The 18203-nt window shown below is 44.0% G+C and overlaps 1 protein-coding gene across 7 annotated transcripts in view; it reads right to left on the reverse strand.

Moving 5' to 3' along the window:
• GRB14 (growth factor receptor bound protein 14) overlaps positions 1 to 18203 on the reverse strand; it is a 128768-nt gene that overhangs the window by 35646 nt on the left and 74919 nt on the right. For all 7 annotated transcript variants that reach the window (XM_045032932.1, XM_045032933.1, XM_045032934.1 and 4 more), the window contains one exon: positions 3038 to 3194. In XM_045032932.1, the coding sequence (XP_044888867.1) occupies positions 3038 to 3194 (157 nt within the window). The remainder of the gene's footprint in view (positions 1 to 3037; positions 3195 to 18203) is intronic.

Consider the following 18203-nt stretch of genomic DNA (forward strand, 5'->3'; position numbering starts at 1 on the left):
TTTATACAATAGCTTTAGGCAATAGTATCCCTAGCTTTCTCCCAATAGCACATTTAGTCAATGTACAGTCCTGACCCAGTTTTAACTCTGACCTTATTCTCTGAGCTGGAAGTATCTTACAACTGATGCACTCAGGGTAAAAAGTTAGAAATATCTTTGAAATGTTACAAAGGAGAAATAACTTTTTTTCAAAAATATTTGTGGCTGTCTTTATACACCATAAAAGAGCAGTAAAGGGCAAAAACAATTTTAGCTTTGTGGCTCATCTTTAAAATACTGCTGTTAAACATAGTACAGTATGTTCTGGCTCGGTCTGTGTGTGGAGCATATGCACAGGCAGCCTATACAGGGTGTGGATCCTCCCAGAAGGGAAGGACCCCTGACAGCACAATGAGAGAGTATGCTTCCTGACGGGAAAGAAAAAGGGCTTGAAGTCAGTAGCACCAGAAGCCGGAAGGGAGCTGCTTTTGTTCGCTCTTCCAATACTAAACACACATTTTATTGTTACTGAGTTTGTGACTGTGTCATCATTCCAGGGATTCTGCCTGCTTATGCTAACCCACAAGGGGACCAAAACGTCGGGTAACAATACACTCTAAGCTGCACAGTTGGGTATCATTTTACATAAACACATTGTTCGCGGATGACACTAAGCTGGGGGGAGAGGTAGATACGCTGGAGGGTAGGGATAGGGTCTAGAGTGACCTAGACAAATTGGAGGATTGCGCCAAAACGAAACTGATGAGATTCAACAAGTGCACAGTCCTGCCTTAGGACGGAAGAATCCCATGCACTGCTACAGGCTGAGGACTGACTGGCTCAGCAGCAGTTCTACAGAAAAGGACCTGGGGATTACAGTAGATGAGAAACAGGATATGAATCAGCAGTGTGCCCTTGTTGCCAAGAAGGCTAACGACATATTGGGCTGCATTAGTAGGAGCGTTGCCAGCAGATCGAGGGAAGTGATTATTCCCCTCTATTCGGCACTGGTGAGGCCACATCTGGAATATTGTGTCCAGTTTTGGTCCCCCCACTACAGAAAGGATGTGGACAAATTGGAGAGAGTCCAACAGAGGGCAATGAAAATGATCAAGGGGCTGGGGCACATGACTTACGAGGAGAGGCTGAGGGAACTGGGCTTGTTTAGTCTGTAGAAGAGAAGAGTGAGGGGGGATTTGATAGCAGCCTTCAGCTACCTGAAGGGGGATTCCAAAGAGGATGGAGCTCAGCTGTTCTCACTGGTGGCAGATGACAGGAAAAAGACCAATGGTCTCAAGTTGCAGTGGGGGAGGTCTAGGTTGGATATTAGGAAACACTATTTTACTAGGAGGGTGGTGAAGCACTGGAATGGGTTACCAGTGGGAGGTAGTGGAATCTCCATCCTTAGAGGTTTTTAAGGCCCGGCTTGACAAAGCCCTGGCTGGGATGATTTAGTTGGTGTTGGTCCTGCTTTGAGCCGGGGGTTGGACTACATGACCTCCTGAGGGCTCTTCCAACCCTAATCTTCTGTGATTGGGCCAGACTCTCTGGTGCAACAAGGAACAATCAGCACAAAACACAGAGATGGCAAAGGTGGCCCCAGTCCTGGAGCTGCTAGGTATCAGTATAGTTCCCTCCATGTGGTAGAACAGTCTGCAGACGGTTTTAAATTTACCTCACATCACAAGAATCTTCTAGAAGCTGTAGATGCAAAAACATTCCAGCAATTCCTCCTGCCCCCCGTTCTCTAACCATACTCCTACACTGGAAGTTGTTATGGTGTTTCCATGCCACATAGGGAGAAGAAAATTTCATTATGCTGGGCAAATACTCTAGCATTATTGACTATTCTTTTAGTTACAAATTGAATCCAGGTGATTTCATATCTGCTGATGGGGGGGGGCGCATAACTGAGTTGTTTTATGACTTGATTTATAGATTTCTCCACTATAGCTCTCCAAAAAATATATTTAAAAAAATCACAAGATCTAATATGGGAAGATATTGTCCTTTTTATACTGAAAATGGTATTTAGACTATCTGAGTAAAGTAACATTTAAGATGATGTCTTCTGGGAGAAGACATCTACACTAATTCTTTGGCAAATCTTTGCTGTGTTACATATTTTTAACATGTCTGATACTTGATACGTCTTACTTTACTTTTTTATTGCAGAGTTTTGAAACTATGTATACACTGACAACAGGAAGTGAGACCACTACAACAACACAACATTACAGTAGTTATCTGAAACACAGAAAAGTTGGTGTTCATCACATTACACATAAATAAGGCAGAAACATTTACACTTTATATGACAACACATAATACCAACAAGGCAAATATAGTTGTTGAAGCAGAAGTATGAATATCTTGATTTTTGTGGGCTTAAAATCTTTAGCTTACTTGTTTTTATGTAGGCTTTTTTTGTATTTAATATATAAATTGGGGGGAAGTTTAAAAAAAATGTAGGTCAATTTCTCTGGAGTTTAAATCAAAACCTCACAAAGCTAATTGACTGTATTGCAGTAGGATGTTGACAAGTCTACTTCAATAGAAAGATGTAATTTAGAGGGATAGACACCTACTGTCCACATAAAAGTATGAAATACGACAGCTCTTCTGTCCTTTGTATGAGAGATATTCATCGACTGCGCCCTCTCAAAAATTTCAGCTGGTTGTGTTGGAGTGGCACAGCTACTATTTGCACCGGAATACGGGCCCAGCTCTTTTGCTAGAGGGAAACAGGAGCAAGTCAAGAAAGTAAAAGGAGGAAAACTGTCCAAAAAAAGCAGGAAAGAACTAAAAGCATTTAAGTGTTAAGAATCTATGTCCTCAAGACCCCAGCTTCAGATTCAGATTCAGATCAAGGTAATTTGGGATCAGTGAAAGAGCATCCCTTATGTCTCTGCATCAGAAAAAAAAATGGGAAAAACAGAAGAATGAGTTTGAATAGCTTCCTAGAATTTTCCTACATAAAAAAAACAAAAAACAAAAACCACAAAAAACCACAAGCAGCTATGATACCTTTTTTATGCCGTGAACAAGGCAATCTTACCTAGACCTATGCGAGGAAGGTGTTCAAACAGTGTCCAGCTGTGGTCATCTATGTAATGATTCTTCAGTATTAATAGCTGGCATACATCTCTGGCTGTTACATCACTTGGCACTTCCAAAGCTCTGCTAGTGTCATCCTCACTGTATACTTTAATTACCTGCAAAAACAATGAGTATAAACTGGAAAAGCTAAAGTGCCCATACATTTAAAATTGCACGGGATTGGTTAAATCAGCCCAGACAATTTACTCATCTCCAAAGCTTATGACTGAGACAAGAACCTAAAAGCGTAACATAACATTCAACAAAAGCAGAAAGCTTCCATGTTCCCTTCTAGTAACTGGATCTCCACATTAATATGAGACAAGGTTGGTGCTGCAGATGATGAATGGTACAGTTCAAGGATCCTGAGAATGAGCTATACAGAAAGGTTAGTGAAACCAGGTCTGAATTTGTTGGAAGAAATTAGACAAAAGAGAGGTGAGCTAATTTGAGTGTATGTAATTCTGTAGGGAATAGAAAGGATAGATGCCACAAGACTGTTTGAATTTTGATAAGCAAGAATCAGGGCATTAAAAAAGGATTGAGACACATGGGAATGGAAGTGGAATTAAAAACATGCACCTGAACAAAAATGATACATGTGAAAGATTGCCAGGGTCTATGAGCAACTAGAGAGTAGTTCAAAATATTGTAGGAGGGAACACAGCACAAGTGGACACATTGATTTGCTCATCTTCTATCCTTACAACTTCCAAGTTTCTTCCTATTGTATTACATTCTTTATATAAAATTTGTAATTTTCTGGTGATCTTCAGCAACGAGGAGTTGACTTGAAAATTTCAGTAAAGATCCACACTTCTGAAAAATAGGGAAATGTGTATTATTTAAATACCATATAGCTTTTTGGAAGAAGTGAAGGTTTGAGTTTAAATTGCTCATGCTTGCACCCAGCCAAAAGATGAATTCCAAATGCATACAGAAGTCAATTCAGATGCAATTTGTTTTGTTTCCATTTCTTTGAAGGACCAAACTACAGCCAATCAGATGGAATTGATGAAACTTGCTATTGGTTTATTTTCTGAAGTGCTGTGCACCTACTGCTCCAATTAAAATCAACATGGAAGAGTTTCTGGTATTCAGGAAACATTTTTGAATTTCTTGATTTGCATGCAATTATAACAGAACCTTGAAACTGAATTAATACAGCACCATATTTTGAATTTGCCCTTTATTTTTATTTTTCCATTTTTAAAGAGATAACAAAAATAAGCAATGAAAAATATAGAAGACACTGGCAAAAGCCTGGGCTGTCATTTACTTCATTGTGGTATTAGAACTCAACGTTATCATTAAATTAACATAAGTGTTTTGAGTTTAATTATAAAAATGATAGACTGGTCAACATATCATGTAGGTGCAGGAGTAATATGCATACTAAAAAAAGGTCTTTTAGATCTTCTGAAGTCCAGTAAAATGGCACAATCTGAAACTGTGCACTTTATTATTAGCTTGAGTTTTATTTGTTCTGGGCAGAGTATTTTAATCCTAAAGCTATTTTAAAATCATTGAAAGGTAGAGAACAAATAAATTGTAGATTATTTCATTAATATCTCCCACCAGTACAGAGCTTTTTCCCTAGTGTATATATTTTCTAGTAGCTTGAGACAACTCTGAAGTAGACAAATTGCTGTCTTACTAAGTGTCTCACTTCCCTTGGAAGTCCATGACACAGAGACCTCAGCATTATAAAGTTGTTCTTGATATTCAACTTAAAATTCTTTTATTACACTAGGAGAAAGTGCATCTAGAGACCCTTTTATCATGCTAGTGTGCATAACTCATCTGGCCCTCTGAGGTTGACACATCATGTTATCGTGTCTTTGTCCTCCCTTATGTTGTAATTTAAATGAGCTACATGTATTTGGCTCCTTTTAAAGCTTTCCTTCATGAGGCAATCCTGCATCCCTTAAACATTTGCTTCACTCTTCCCTGAATCTCATCTCACTTAACCAGTGAAAGGCTTATTGGTGAGCACCTGATCCATGCATCAGCAGCAGTGCACTGAAGGCCAACTCCACCCTGGAACTCCATTCCTCCACTTAAGTATTAGCTAGACAGCCAGCAGGAAATCCCACCTCTAACTCATGCAGTCAGTGTCTCAAGAAGAGACAACATTGCTGCAGCAGTGGCAACATGTGCCCAGGCTAAGAGATAGCAAATCCAAATGGAGCCTTCCAGGGGATAGAGGCCAGGAGAGCAGCCTGAATGCAAGGTCACTTTAGGGTGACCAAGTGTCCTGATGTTATAGGGACAGTCCTGATATATAGGACTGTGTCTTATATAGGCGCCTATTACCCCCCACCCCCATCCCAATTTTTCACACTTGCTATCTGGTCACCTTAGGTCACTGTATGGCAGATTAAATGGCAATTCTTACAATACAATGGGAAAGAGGTGCCTTAACATAAGGGAATGATGCCTGAGGGGTAGTTGAGATTGTTAGCGATGGAGTTAGTTCCTTAAAATGTCTTGGATTTGTGTCAGATTCTCATTAACTGTTTTTTTCCCCCAATATCATCCCAGCTTCTGTCCCTGTTGGGACTAGATCTATGCACTGGAATGATTCCAGTCTCTGCAAAGGTCATAGGAGATTGGAACAATTTAGCAAAGAAGCACCTACCAGTCCTAGAAAAAAAAATTACTATGCTCAACTGTTCAAGATACACCGGTATTATTCATCATATACATTAATATAGCACCCAGAAGCTCCAGCTAAGTTTGGTGTCCCATTGCAGTGGGCTCTATCCTAAAGCGCTTACTGTCTAAGCAGATAAGACAAACTGTGGAAGAGAAACAGAGCAAAGTGACTTTCCCACAGTAACACAACATTTTGGTTGCAGAGCTAGATGTGACTCCCATTCCAGAAACTTGTCTCCTGCCAGTATGTACCTTGCATATAGAGATTCCTTTAGATATACATCAAGTCAGGAGTCATGTAATGTCACTTTATAGCAAGAATATGCACGCAGTGTATGCTGAGGCCTTTGTTAGCCATTTTAAAAGAAAAATGTGGGTAAGAGTTGCAGTGCAGATCACTAATCTCTGTATTACTGCTGAACATATAGAAATTGGCTTTTTAAAATACTGAAGACTGCAACACACATCCTGATAATGAACTGACTGAGGCCATATGGCTTGGGGACAGGGAAGCCTTGGAGGTCGCCTTGGACCATAACATTACAGCTGAAGCAAAACCATAAAAAGGTTTTTAAAGTATTTTAAGTCTCCTCACTTTCTTAGTACAGGTGAATACATCCTGCCTAAGTCTAAGACATCCAATTACCCTCTACTCTCAGCTATATGTGATACCTTGTAAAAGCATAGCTACACTGTGCCATTTAGTTCTGTTCCTTGCAAAAGATCCAAATTTTGCTGGGAGACAACTGACTGCTTGTAGCATAAGAATCTTTCTGAACTTTTGTTACAGTTTGATGAAGTAAGTGTGACAGGGTAAGTCTCATCAAGTTAGAGTGACCTTTTGTTTTCTTTTTAATTAAGAAAAAATGTACCATATGCATTGTCTGGGTACATGCATTTGAGAGAAGTCCAAGGCAAATTTCTTAAGAATTTATTTGTTTCAAAGGTCTCCAAGAATAGAGCCACCTGAAAGCTGAAGTACAGAGACGCTGGCTTTCCTTAAAATGTAGAGCTATACATTTCTTTCTTGCCAAAAGCAGGGAGAAGAGAAATGCTCTCTAGAAGTAAAATGAGGATAAAGTCATGGCCAAGAATGTGACCACACTGACCTCCCCTGATCTACAGCCTATGAGGTACCTGCCTAAGTGAATGTCTGTCTCTATTTTTGCTATACCTTTCCTGAACCTAGCCAGCCATCTTCATTCTCTATCCATTTCCTGTCTCCTGACACTACCAAGACAGTGACCGGAAACAGGAAGATAAGGAAGACAAAGGCTGCTTCTTTTACTTATTTTAAGCACCTGGCAGGTATAAAGCTATAAGTCAGTACAGTAGGACATTTTAAAAGTGGGCCCCAGACCCTGGTACTTGTACATCTACATGCAATAGAAGGTTCACAGCATGGCTGCGGCTAGCCCAGGTCAGTTGACTCAGGCTTGAGGGCCTCAGGCTGTGTGGCTAATAATCGCAGTGTAAACATTTGGGCTGGAGCCCAGGCCCTGAAACTCCGTGAGGGTAGAGCTCTCATAGCCCAGGCTCCAGCCTGAGCCCAAACATCTACATTGTACATTTTAGCCACGCAGCTCAAGCCCTGCAAGTCTGAAATTGACCTAGGCTCTGAGACTTGGTGCCACAGGTTTTTCATTTCAGCGTAGACAGACATAGGGTCTTAAAATGGAAGAGTTTCTACTTCAGCTCAGATAAGTGTTTGTGCATAAAGGGAAGGCACCACCTCTAGTGCAACAGGCATTATTAAGTGATTATATTGCTTGAAGGGTGGGATGGGGGATTGATCAATTTAGTTATCATTTATTTATTATCACTACATTTTGAACATTGAAATAGACTTGTGAAAGCATTTGTGCCAAAAGATAAACCCAGAAGTGTCACAGTATAAATTTTATTTGGATTATATTCAGGGCCACCAAGAGCGGGTTTGGGCCCTGGTGAAGAAAAAATTTTGGGCCCCCCAGCAAGGGCAGACTGGCTAAACAGGGCCGACGAAGCTGGGGAAGCTGGGCCCCCTTATGGACCTGCCGGGCCCTGGTAATTTGTACTGGCTCCCCCCCGCCACCGTCGGCCCTGATTATATTTGTTTCCTTAGTCATCTTATTCAGATTGTCAAATGACAGTTGACTTCTATTTAAGGTAGAAATGAATACTGTGTGAATTATTTTGAAATATCATTAACACAGGAGAGCAGTAACTGCTTGAAATGAAGAGGGAGCAGCAGAGGGGAAGGAAGCATAAAAGGTAACCAGAGCAGGGGATTTTTTTGTCCCCTGCTTCTCCCAATCTATCATGCTGAGAAGTCTCCTACCAGACCAAGGGCTGCAATTGTGAATTTGTTGAAGGAGTCTTGCAAATCCTACAGAATCAGGTTTGAAAACTAATTCCTCTTGGTATTCTCTTCAGACTGCATTATTTGTATTACAATACAGTAGGAGGGCCTCAGTATGCAGAGGCTATACAAACATACAGAAAGACATACTCTCAGTCCTAAAAAGTTTAAAATCTAATTCATTTAATGTGTGGTCCAGAAAATGCAATAAGATGTATAAACTACCATACAAGTAAAGAGCGAACTAGAGCTAACAGACAAAACTACTGAGCTTGAGTGCCAAAACCTAGGCACTTAAATCAAAATGACCTGATTTTCAGAAGACACTGAGCATCTCTGAACACCCATTGACAACCATAGATGAGCAACACCTCTGAAAACCAGTTCACATTTATATAGATTTAGGTGCTTAACTTTAGGTCATCACTACCACAATTATTTTTTTGCCCTATGAATAGAACTTTGCACATTTTGTACTTATTTTACAGTTTCAGTCATGTATTAAATAGATAATTATTGTATGTCAGAACCAGGTATTATGCATGATCATCAATAACCCACTATCTTAGGGTATGTCTACACTACAAGACTATTTCGAATCTACTTAATTCGAATTTGTGGAATTGACCTTATGAAGTCGAATTTGTGTATCCACACTAAATACACTAATTCGACTGTCTGAGTCCACAGTAACGGGGCCAGCGTCGACTTTGGAAGCGGTGCACTGTGGGAAGCTATCCCACAGTTCCCGCAGTCCCCGCTGCCCAGTGGAATGCTGGGTAGAGCCCCCAATGCCTGCTGGGGGAAAAAATGTGTCGAGGGTGGTTTTGGGTAACTGTCATCATTGAACCGTCACTCCCGCCCTCTCTCCTTGAAAGCGCCGGCGGGAAATCTGTTCGCGCCCTTCTCTGGTCGGTTACAGCTCGGACGCCACAGCACTGCGAGCATGGAGCCCGCTGCGATCATCGCTGCACTTATGGCCGTTGTCAACTCCTCGCACCTTATCGTCCACCTCTTCCACAGTCAGCTGCTGAGAAATTGGGCGAGGAGGCTCCGGCAGCGCGGTGAGGACAGGAAGTCACAGAGTGGCGCAGACCTCTCACAAAGCAGGGTACGCCGCGCAGTGGAGATCATGGTGGCAATGGGTCAAGTTCATGGTGTGGAACGGCAATTCTGGGCCTGGGAAACCAGCACGGACTGGTGGGACCGCATAGTGCTGCAGGTCTGGGATGAATCACAGTGGCTGCGAAACTTCAGGATGCGTAAGGGCACTTTCCTTGAACTCTGTGACTTGCTGTCCCCTGCCCTTAAGCGCCAGGACACCCGGATGCGAGCAGCCCTGACTGTGCAGAAGCGAGTGGCCATAGCCCTCTGGAAACTTGCAATGCCAGACAGCTGCCGGTCAGTAGCGAACCACTTTGGCGTGGGCAAATCTACCGTAGGGCTTGCTGTGATTCAAGTAGCCCACGCAATCGTTGAGCAACTGTTCTCAAAGGTAGTGACCCTGGGAAACGTCCGGGTCGTCATAGATGGCTTCGGCGCGATGGGATTCCCAAACTGCGGTGGGGCTATAGATGGCACTCACATCCCTATCCTGGGACCGGCCCACCAGGCCAGCGAGTACATTAACCGAAAGGGCTACTTTTCTATGGTGCTGCAAGCACTGGTGGACCATAGGGGACGTTTTACCAACATCTACGTTGGGTGGCCGGGCAAGGTTCATGACGCGCGTGTGTTCAGGAACTCTGGTCTGTTTAAACGCCTCCAGGCAGGTAGTTTCTTCCCGGACCACAAAATAACGGTTGGGGATGTGCAGATGCCTACAGTGATCCTCGGGGACCCAGCCTACCCGCTAATGCCCTGGCTCATGAAGCCCTATACAGGCGCCTTGGACAGTGAGAAGGAACTCTTCAACTACTGGCTGAGCAAGTGCAGAATGGTGGTGGAGTGTGCTTTCGGACGTCTCAAGGGGAGATGGCGGAGCTTACTGACTCGCTCGGACATCAGCGAAAAGAATATCCCCGTTGTTATTGCTGCTTGCTGTGTGCTCCACAATCTCTGTGAGAGCAAGGGGGAGACCTTTATGGCTGGATGGGAGGTTGAGGCCAATCGCCTGGCTGCTGATTACGCTCAGCCAGACAGCCGTGCCGATAGAAGATCCCAGCGGGAAGCGCTGTGCATCCGGGAGGCTTTGAAAGATAGGTTACCCTGCTCTCCGAGGAACCTATGACTCTCCAGTTGATTTACAGAGAAGCTGAACCTGAGCCTGTTTCAGTGACTGTTGACTTCGATCTGCGGTTACATACCCCGTTCTCCAGGTTCCCCCCTTCCAACACACGTTTTAAAATAACTTTAATGGAACACTGATTATTAATAAAGTTTTCTTTAATTATGAATTCCTGTTCAAGGGTTGAAACATGGACGCAGACTGTGGTGGCTACGGTGTGCACTGATGTCCAGACCGCTTCTACACTAGAGGAATGACAGGCTCCTGCTCCTACAGCGGTCTCTGGGGGGAGGACGGTTGCAGGTGGGTGTGCAGGAAGGGGTGGGTTTGCAGGAAGGGGTGAGGGGTGCCGTCTTTGGGACGGAGTTTGGATGCAGGCTCTGGGCTGGAGGTTGGGGCGTAGGAAGGGGTGAGGGGTGTGTGGGAAGGGTGAGTATGTGTCCGTGGATGAGGGCTCTTGCTGGGGCTCAGGGCATCGGAGAGGCTCGTGGCTAGGGTGGAAGGGCATGGTAAGGGCAGCCTGCCTTGCCATTTGTGGATGTCAGGCGCTAGGACCCTGGGGCAGCATACACCTCACAGACTGACCCGGGGCAGCATTCACCTCCCAGAATGACCCTAGTGCCTAGTGACTGCAGTCTGTGTGTGTCCTGCTGTTGATCCTGCCCCCAAGTCTGTACCCTGGTAATGGAGGCTGTCCTATGCAATTAAAAAACCCCTCCCCCCCCTTCACACAAAGTCTTCTGACAAGGAAAACGTGATGGAAACAGTGAATAACAACAAACTACTTTTAATACTCAACTACACAGTGGGGGGATGAAACTTGGATTTGGGACTGGGTGATCCAGGAAGGGAAACACTTCTCATACTTTAGGGAATGAGAGCTGTTTGGTACATGAGCGCTCTGCTGGGGTGGAGTGACAGTTTTCACGGCCCCTAGCGCCCCTCCTTCTTGTGATTTTGGGTGAGGGGGGGACAGGACTTTGTGGCGGGGGAAGGCGGTTGCAGATACAGTTCAGGGGGGCTCTCTGCTCCTGCGTGCGGTCCTGCAGAACATCTACAAGGCGCCGGAGCGTGTCCGTTTGCTCCCTCATTAGCCCAAGCAGCGTTTGAGTCGCCTGCTGGTCTTCCTGCCGCCACCTGTCCGCCCGTTCGCTGTGTGAGCGCTAGTGCTGACATAGGGTCTCCCTCCACTGTCTCTGCTCGGCCGCCTCGGCTCTGGAGCAAGCCATCAGTTCAGAGAACATGTCGTCCCTAGTCTTTTTCTTTCGCCGCCTAATCTGCACCAGCCTCTGTGAGGGGGATGCCGGGGCAGTTCGTGAAAGAGCCGCAGCTATGTGATGGGAAAAAGGAAGTGATTTCCTTGAAAAGATACATGTTTGCGAACACTGAACACAGTCTAGTCAGTTTCTGTGAACAAGACCATACAGGGCACCTAGTCTCACGAGCTCTCAGGACAAGTTCGAGATTTCGGAATACGCTTTCATTGGCTGCGGTCTTGCACAGGAGATCGGACAAGCGGGGCGGTACAGCTGAATCCGTGTAGCAGCCAGGCCTGGTAAGCACTACACTATAGGCTACTTAACAGTTAATGGATAGCTGTGCCCTCCCGCTGAAGGCAATCTGTAAAGCATAAAGTCTGACCCTGTTCCAGCCCCTCGCAGCTGTGCCCGGGAAAGATCACTGTATGCTTTTCCTCTGCGGCCTCCAACACGTGGGTGTTAAACGAAGGTCATTGCTATGCAAAGTAAAAGTCAAGCATTCACAATAGTAACAGTACACTAATTGCCCTAATTAGATGCAGCAGTCGCCGAACGAGATTACCCTGAGGCGGGTCACTCGGAGAGAGAGAGAGAGGATGCTGCTCGAATCCCTGCACAGACCAGGACCGTACGCTGCAATGCTGGTGGAGGCAATGATTCCGCTGTACATTAGGATGGCCTGGCGCGGAAGAGTGTGCTTCCACGGAGCACCAAATAAGGCACCTCTCCCCAGGAACCTCCTGCGGAGACTTTTCGAGCTGCTCTCCGAGAGCTTCGTGGAAGTGTCCCAGGAGGATTTCTGTTCCATCCCTATATGTGTGGACCTTCTCTTTATATAGTTTTTTATGGAAAAGTTTTTATATAGTTTTTACATATTTTTTATTCCTGTTTTTTAAAAAAATAAATGTTTCCATGTTTATAGCACTTACCGACTGATCCTTCCCCTGATTCTGAGTCCGGGTTAACGGCCGGGGAGGGTTGGTAGGGGATCTCTGTGAGGGTGATGAAGAGATCCTGGCTGTCGGGGAAAGCGGTATTGTAAGCGCTGTCGCCTGCGTCGTCCTCCACAAACCCTTCCTCATCTTCCCCATCGGCGAACATCGCCGAGGAACTGCCCCTCGACGCTATCCCATACTCAGAGTCCACGGTCACTGGTGGGGCAGTGGTGGCAGACCCACCTAGAATGGCATGCAGTGCCTCGTAGAAGTGGCATGTCTGGGGCTGTGCTCCGGAGCGTCCGTTTGCCGCTCTGACTTTTTGGTAGCCTTGTCTCTGGTCCTTGATTTTCACGCGGCACTGCGTTGTATCCCAGCTGTATCCTCTGAGTGCCATGGCTTTGGAGACCTTCTCGTAGGCCTTTGCATTCCGTTTGTTGGAGCGCAGCTCCGAAAGCGCAGACTCATCGCCCCACACAGCGATCAGATCCAGGACTTCACGGTCTGTCCATGCTGGGGACCTCTTTCTATTCTGGGATTGCATGAACTCCTCTGCTGGAGAGCTCTGCATCGTTGCAGGTGCTGCTGAGCTCGCCCCGATGTCCAACCAGGACATCAGATTCAAAGTGCCCAGACAGGAAAAGGAATTCAAATTTTCCCGGGTCGTTTCCTGTGTGGCTGGTCAGAGAATCCAAGCTTGGACTGCTGTCCAGAGCGTCAACAGAGTGGTGCACTGTGGGATAGCTCCCGGAGCTAGTAAGTTCGATTTGCATCCACACCTAGCCTAATTTGAGCTAGCCATGTCGAATTTAGCGCTACTCCCCTCGTCGGGGTGGAGTACCGAATTCGAACTAAAGAGCCCTCTAGGTCGAATTAAACGGCTTCCTGGTGTGGACGGTTGAGCGGTTAATTCGAATTAACGCTGCTAAATTCGATTTAAAGTCCTAGTGTAGACCAGGCCTTAGAGTTAACTAACAGGCTGTTTGCCTGGAGCATGTGATCTCTAGCTCCCAACTGTCTCCTCTTCTAGTCTGAAAGCTTTGCTTATTAAGGCTGGCAGAGTAGGGCAATGTGAGTTGTAGCATACTGCACTACAATGGAGGCATTCTGAAACATTTTACAACTCCCAACAATATTCCCATCACTATCACAGAGAATTCCACTAGAAATGGGAAAATTTTGCAACACAGTTAAGAACACGTGGATATTTTTAAAAAGCTAGTGTTAGCCTATCAGTCAAGAGGCAGGATTCTATCTGCCCATCATGTAGCGTCTCCATCACCAGGTAGGTTTCCTGGGTGTGGTGGAATGCCAATCTAGAGAGTTTAAGGACCTTACCAAGATTTTTTTTTTAATTTTTCATTCTCTAGCATTTACCCACAAAGAGCAGGTATATAGAGAGAAAAGACTATCACAACTCTCAGAAACCACCTTATGCAGTCATGTAAAAAAGAAGGAAAATGTGAGCATAAACAGATTTCTCTCTCCCTATTCTAAGCTAATTAGGTGGCATTAATTATTTGTATTACCATAGCACCAATATGGCCTCCTTTACCCTAGTATCTGAGTACATCACGAGCACATGTGAATTTGTGCTCATCACACTCGTGCTAGGGAATTATTATTGCCATGTTGCAGATGGGGGAAACTGAGGCATCAAGACACTGAGTGACTTGCGCAAAGTCATACAGCAAGTCTGTGCCAGAGCAGGGACTGTCTCCTGAGTCCCAGGCTATGGGAGGCAGGGGAAGATGGAGGGGTGGGGGGGCTTGCACTGCACTCACAGTTCTCCTCCTAAACTAGGAATATACACCCACATACAGGTACACTTACAAAAAATAAAAAAGTCACCTATGAAAATTAGAGAAAGAAAGGAGTTCCAAAATCAAGCTAACACCACATACTTCTCATTTTTGTTTGCTGTGGTCAGTGAAGTTAAGGGCAGGTGGTCATCAGTCATACATTTGAATTCCTTGTTCTTGTTTGTGTCAAGTGTCACCAATATTTAAATGGTGCTTTGTATTTAACTGTCCAACATATTCTTTCCTTGTCAGAGAGCAATAGAATTCGGTGTTCTTACATAAAGTAAATCCATTACTGACACATTCGGGGCTGGATTAAAGAATTTGGGAGACCTATGCACTAGGGGAATTAGGGGACTCCCACCTTTCCTGCCCCAAGGAGGTAGGAGGCTCAGGGAGGGGGCTGTTGGAGAGCAAGACTGCCCTGCACTCATCCTGCAGCAGCTCCTGCTATTCAATAAGAGGAGCAGATTATGTTCTTTCTGGGCAGCAATTTTTTACAGGAAATCTAGGCTGAACTATAACATACAGGCTTCAAGGTAAAAATGCCAATATTAATATCAGTTTATCCTCCTGGAGCTCATTAGAGAAAGAACATAGATGGGGGAACAAAGCTGAGAAGTCTTTAAATTTCAGCTTTAAATTTAAAGGTTGTTATAGCATTATTCTCTGATAGTAGCCTACATTGTCCAGGCAATTTTTTCCCTTGACCTGGCACAAATATATGCCACATCTCCCATTGATTATTATTTGTACTGTGGTCAAGCCTAAAGGACCCTTTGTTTTTTTCTAAAGTATCTAGCTCAAACAGGAAGATTGAAATATCTCTGGGGCAACGTCTATTTAACTTGAAACAAGACGAGTGAACGTAACAAAAAAATGGGAGGTAGGGAATAAAGATACTGTCTTATGGTTACAGAAGGAATTCCATGCCTAAAGGACAACAAGTGTGACAATGTCTGTGGCAGTAGACAAATAGGATATTCAAGGTTGGGGGATGGGGATATGAAATAAGTGACAAACGTGGATACATATCAAATGGCTGAGTTGTGGAAGGCCTTGAAAGCAAGGATAAGAAGTTTGAATGTTATGTAGTGAAGAAAGAGGAAAGTGCAGATGAACAGACAAAAAAGATAATTTAGTACAGAATGGAGGAGTGGGGCAAGGTTGGTGTCAGGAAAGCCAGATAGGAGGTGGTTAACATTGTCAACACTTGAGATGAAGGCTGGAATAAGAGTTTTACTAACATGGAAACAAAAAGATTGGATTTCAGGGATTTTACAGAGGAAGCAGGAAGTTTTGGACACAGCATGGCTGTGCATAGCAAGAGAAAAGAAGAACTCAAAAAAGACATCCAAGTTACAGGCTTAAATGACAAAAGGATATGAGAGTTGTTAAAGCTGACAAAATGGGGTGGGGTGGGAAGAGCCAGTCTAGAAGAATAGAATAGGTAAGGAGTTCAGTTTTGACCATAATATGTTTAAGTCTGTACTATGTAGACTCTTCTGGCATAGCTATGCAGGCATAGGCCTGTAGTGCAGATGCAGCTTACACCCATCAGAAGTGGTTTTTCTGTGGTGTAGGACCACCACCAACTTAAATAAAGTTGCTATGTTAATGGAAGCCCTAAGCACTATCAACATAGCTCTGTCTACACTGGAATTATGTTGTTATAATTACATCAGTCAGACATAGCTGATCTCACAGGAAACGGGAGGATGACTCACTAGGGTTGGCAACTTCATAATAATTTTTAAAAAATGGACACTCCAGCAGGAGTGCCAGAACCTCTTCTACCCCACCCACATCTCCCCCAAGGACCCAACCATGCTCCCCTCTTCCCCAGAGTCCTCCTCCCACCCTCTTCCCCCCCTCTCCTATCACTGTCTGCTTTTCCCCTCCCACTCCCCAGCCCGGGTCAAAAGGGACTCGCCGCCTGAGCTAGGGCTGGGAGCTGCTGCCACTAGACACAGGTAGGAGGTGGCCCCAGCTGAGTAGGGCTGATGCAGGCGATGACCTGGCACCTCTCTGCCTTCTCCACCCACAGTAACCAGACATTGGTTGTCCGGTCAGCAGATCTGTCAGTAGGTAGGAGGGACAAACATGAAAGCCAAAGAAAGGCAAGATTTCAAGGACAGTATGATCAATAATGTCAAGAACAGCACAAAGGTCAAAGAAGGCAAGGATAGAGTAGAGTAGAGGCCCTGAGATCTTTAGAGACTTGGCGAGAGCAGTTTCAGTGAAGAGGAGAAGGCGGATGCCAGATCAGAGGGAATTCAGAATGGAGTTGGAAGGCAACGGTTGTAGAAAGCACAGAATGTGCTTAGAGGTGAAAGAAATAAGTGAAATGGGTTGATATTTGGACAGGCACGTGCGGGAGACCAGAGCATGCTTGTGTAAAGAGAGCGAGACAAAGAAGGTCTGGAGGCTTATAAGTAGGAAAAAGCAAGAGAGATACATTAGTGTCAATACTGAAGAAGGAGAATAATTGGGGATGGAAAGAGGGAAGACCAGTCTAAATCTGATGAATGATTCAGTACATTGTGTTGAATTCTTCCAGGCAAGTTAGTGTGTGTAGATTTTATAAAAAGCTCAAATACCTCAATAAGTAACTGGATATTTATAATCTCAAAGCTGCACATAAAGTTTTAGTTATGGGTATGGGAAATACTTCAGTTTTAGCATAAAAAGCCTAAGCAATTCCTTTTGTGCTGTATGTATGCTACATTTATTCCTTTATATACGGCTATGCAGAATCATGTCTACTAAGTAAGAGATTTACTCCTAGCAGAAATAACTATTGAGCAAAGCCTCTTGATACACTTCAAGGCTAGATAACAGAGTCTGAAGGTTAAGTTCTGACTTACTGGAAGCCTAATTTTTTCATAGGAGACTCAAGTAGTATGGCTAGGAAATGGCCAAGTACTTTCCCCAATTGATGAGAAATCTGTTTTCTTCCAAGGGATGTCTGCCAAAAGGAAAGGATTATGAGCAGAGAAGAGCACTAAACATTGCCAATTTCCTTGGTTACTATATGAAGAATGTTAGATGTTCAAAGTAGTCAAGAAGAAACTGAAAAACATATCAAAAGAACTGAAGAGGGAGAGGGGGTGGAGTGCAACATTAATTGTGCCACTAAAGCTTGTCAAATCACCCCAGTGAAGAAGTAATGAAAGAATGCATTACACCACTGAGATTTAAAGACTTGGAAAAAACCCACATATTTATGACTTCTCTCTCACACACACACACACACACTTCAGATGAGCTGTGCTACATTTTGCCATACAATTCACATTAGATCATTGTGAATTCTGTAACTAAAAATGATCTGAAAAAGCCACAGCAAGTTTAGAGCCCAGAATGTCATTGAGTGACTAGCATACAGCAACTGAATCTAATACACAGTATTTTGTCACATGGTAAAAATATTTAGAACGCACATGTTAGAAAAAGCAAAAGGCCGGAACGGGATTTTTACAAAGACTGTGGAAAAACCAAAATGCTGGTCTTTCTTGCTAGGTTTTATTTTAAGATTATTCCTTTGAAATGGCTAACAATTAAAAAAAATACCTTATTGCATATTTGTAAACAAATACGGCTATTTGCTGAAATAATTTTTAAATAATCTGTATGTGCATGTTAAAGTAGTTAACTATTTCTCTCCCCTGCTCAAAAGGGTAGCCATTTCAATACATAGAGAAGGCAAGGCCACAAACTTGTCTCCCTCCATTCAATGTGAATCATCTCTGGTCTCTGTCATCTCCTTTAGGGTTGTCTCTCAATCAACTTAAAATTTAAACATCACCAAAATAAACCTTTATCTTCCTTCCCAAACAGCTCTTCACTCCTCCTGTTCTCTGTCACTCAGGCTCATAACCTGAAGGTCAACTTTGACTATTT

This window comes from Mauremys mutica, chromosome 10 (genome assembly GCF_020497125.1).
Source record: "Mauremys mutica isolate MM-2020 ecotype Southern chromosome 10, ASM2049712v1, whole genome shotgun sequence".
NCBI classification, from domain to species: Eukaryota; Metazoa; Chordata; order Testudines; family Geoemydidae; genus Mauremys; species Mauremys mutica.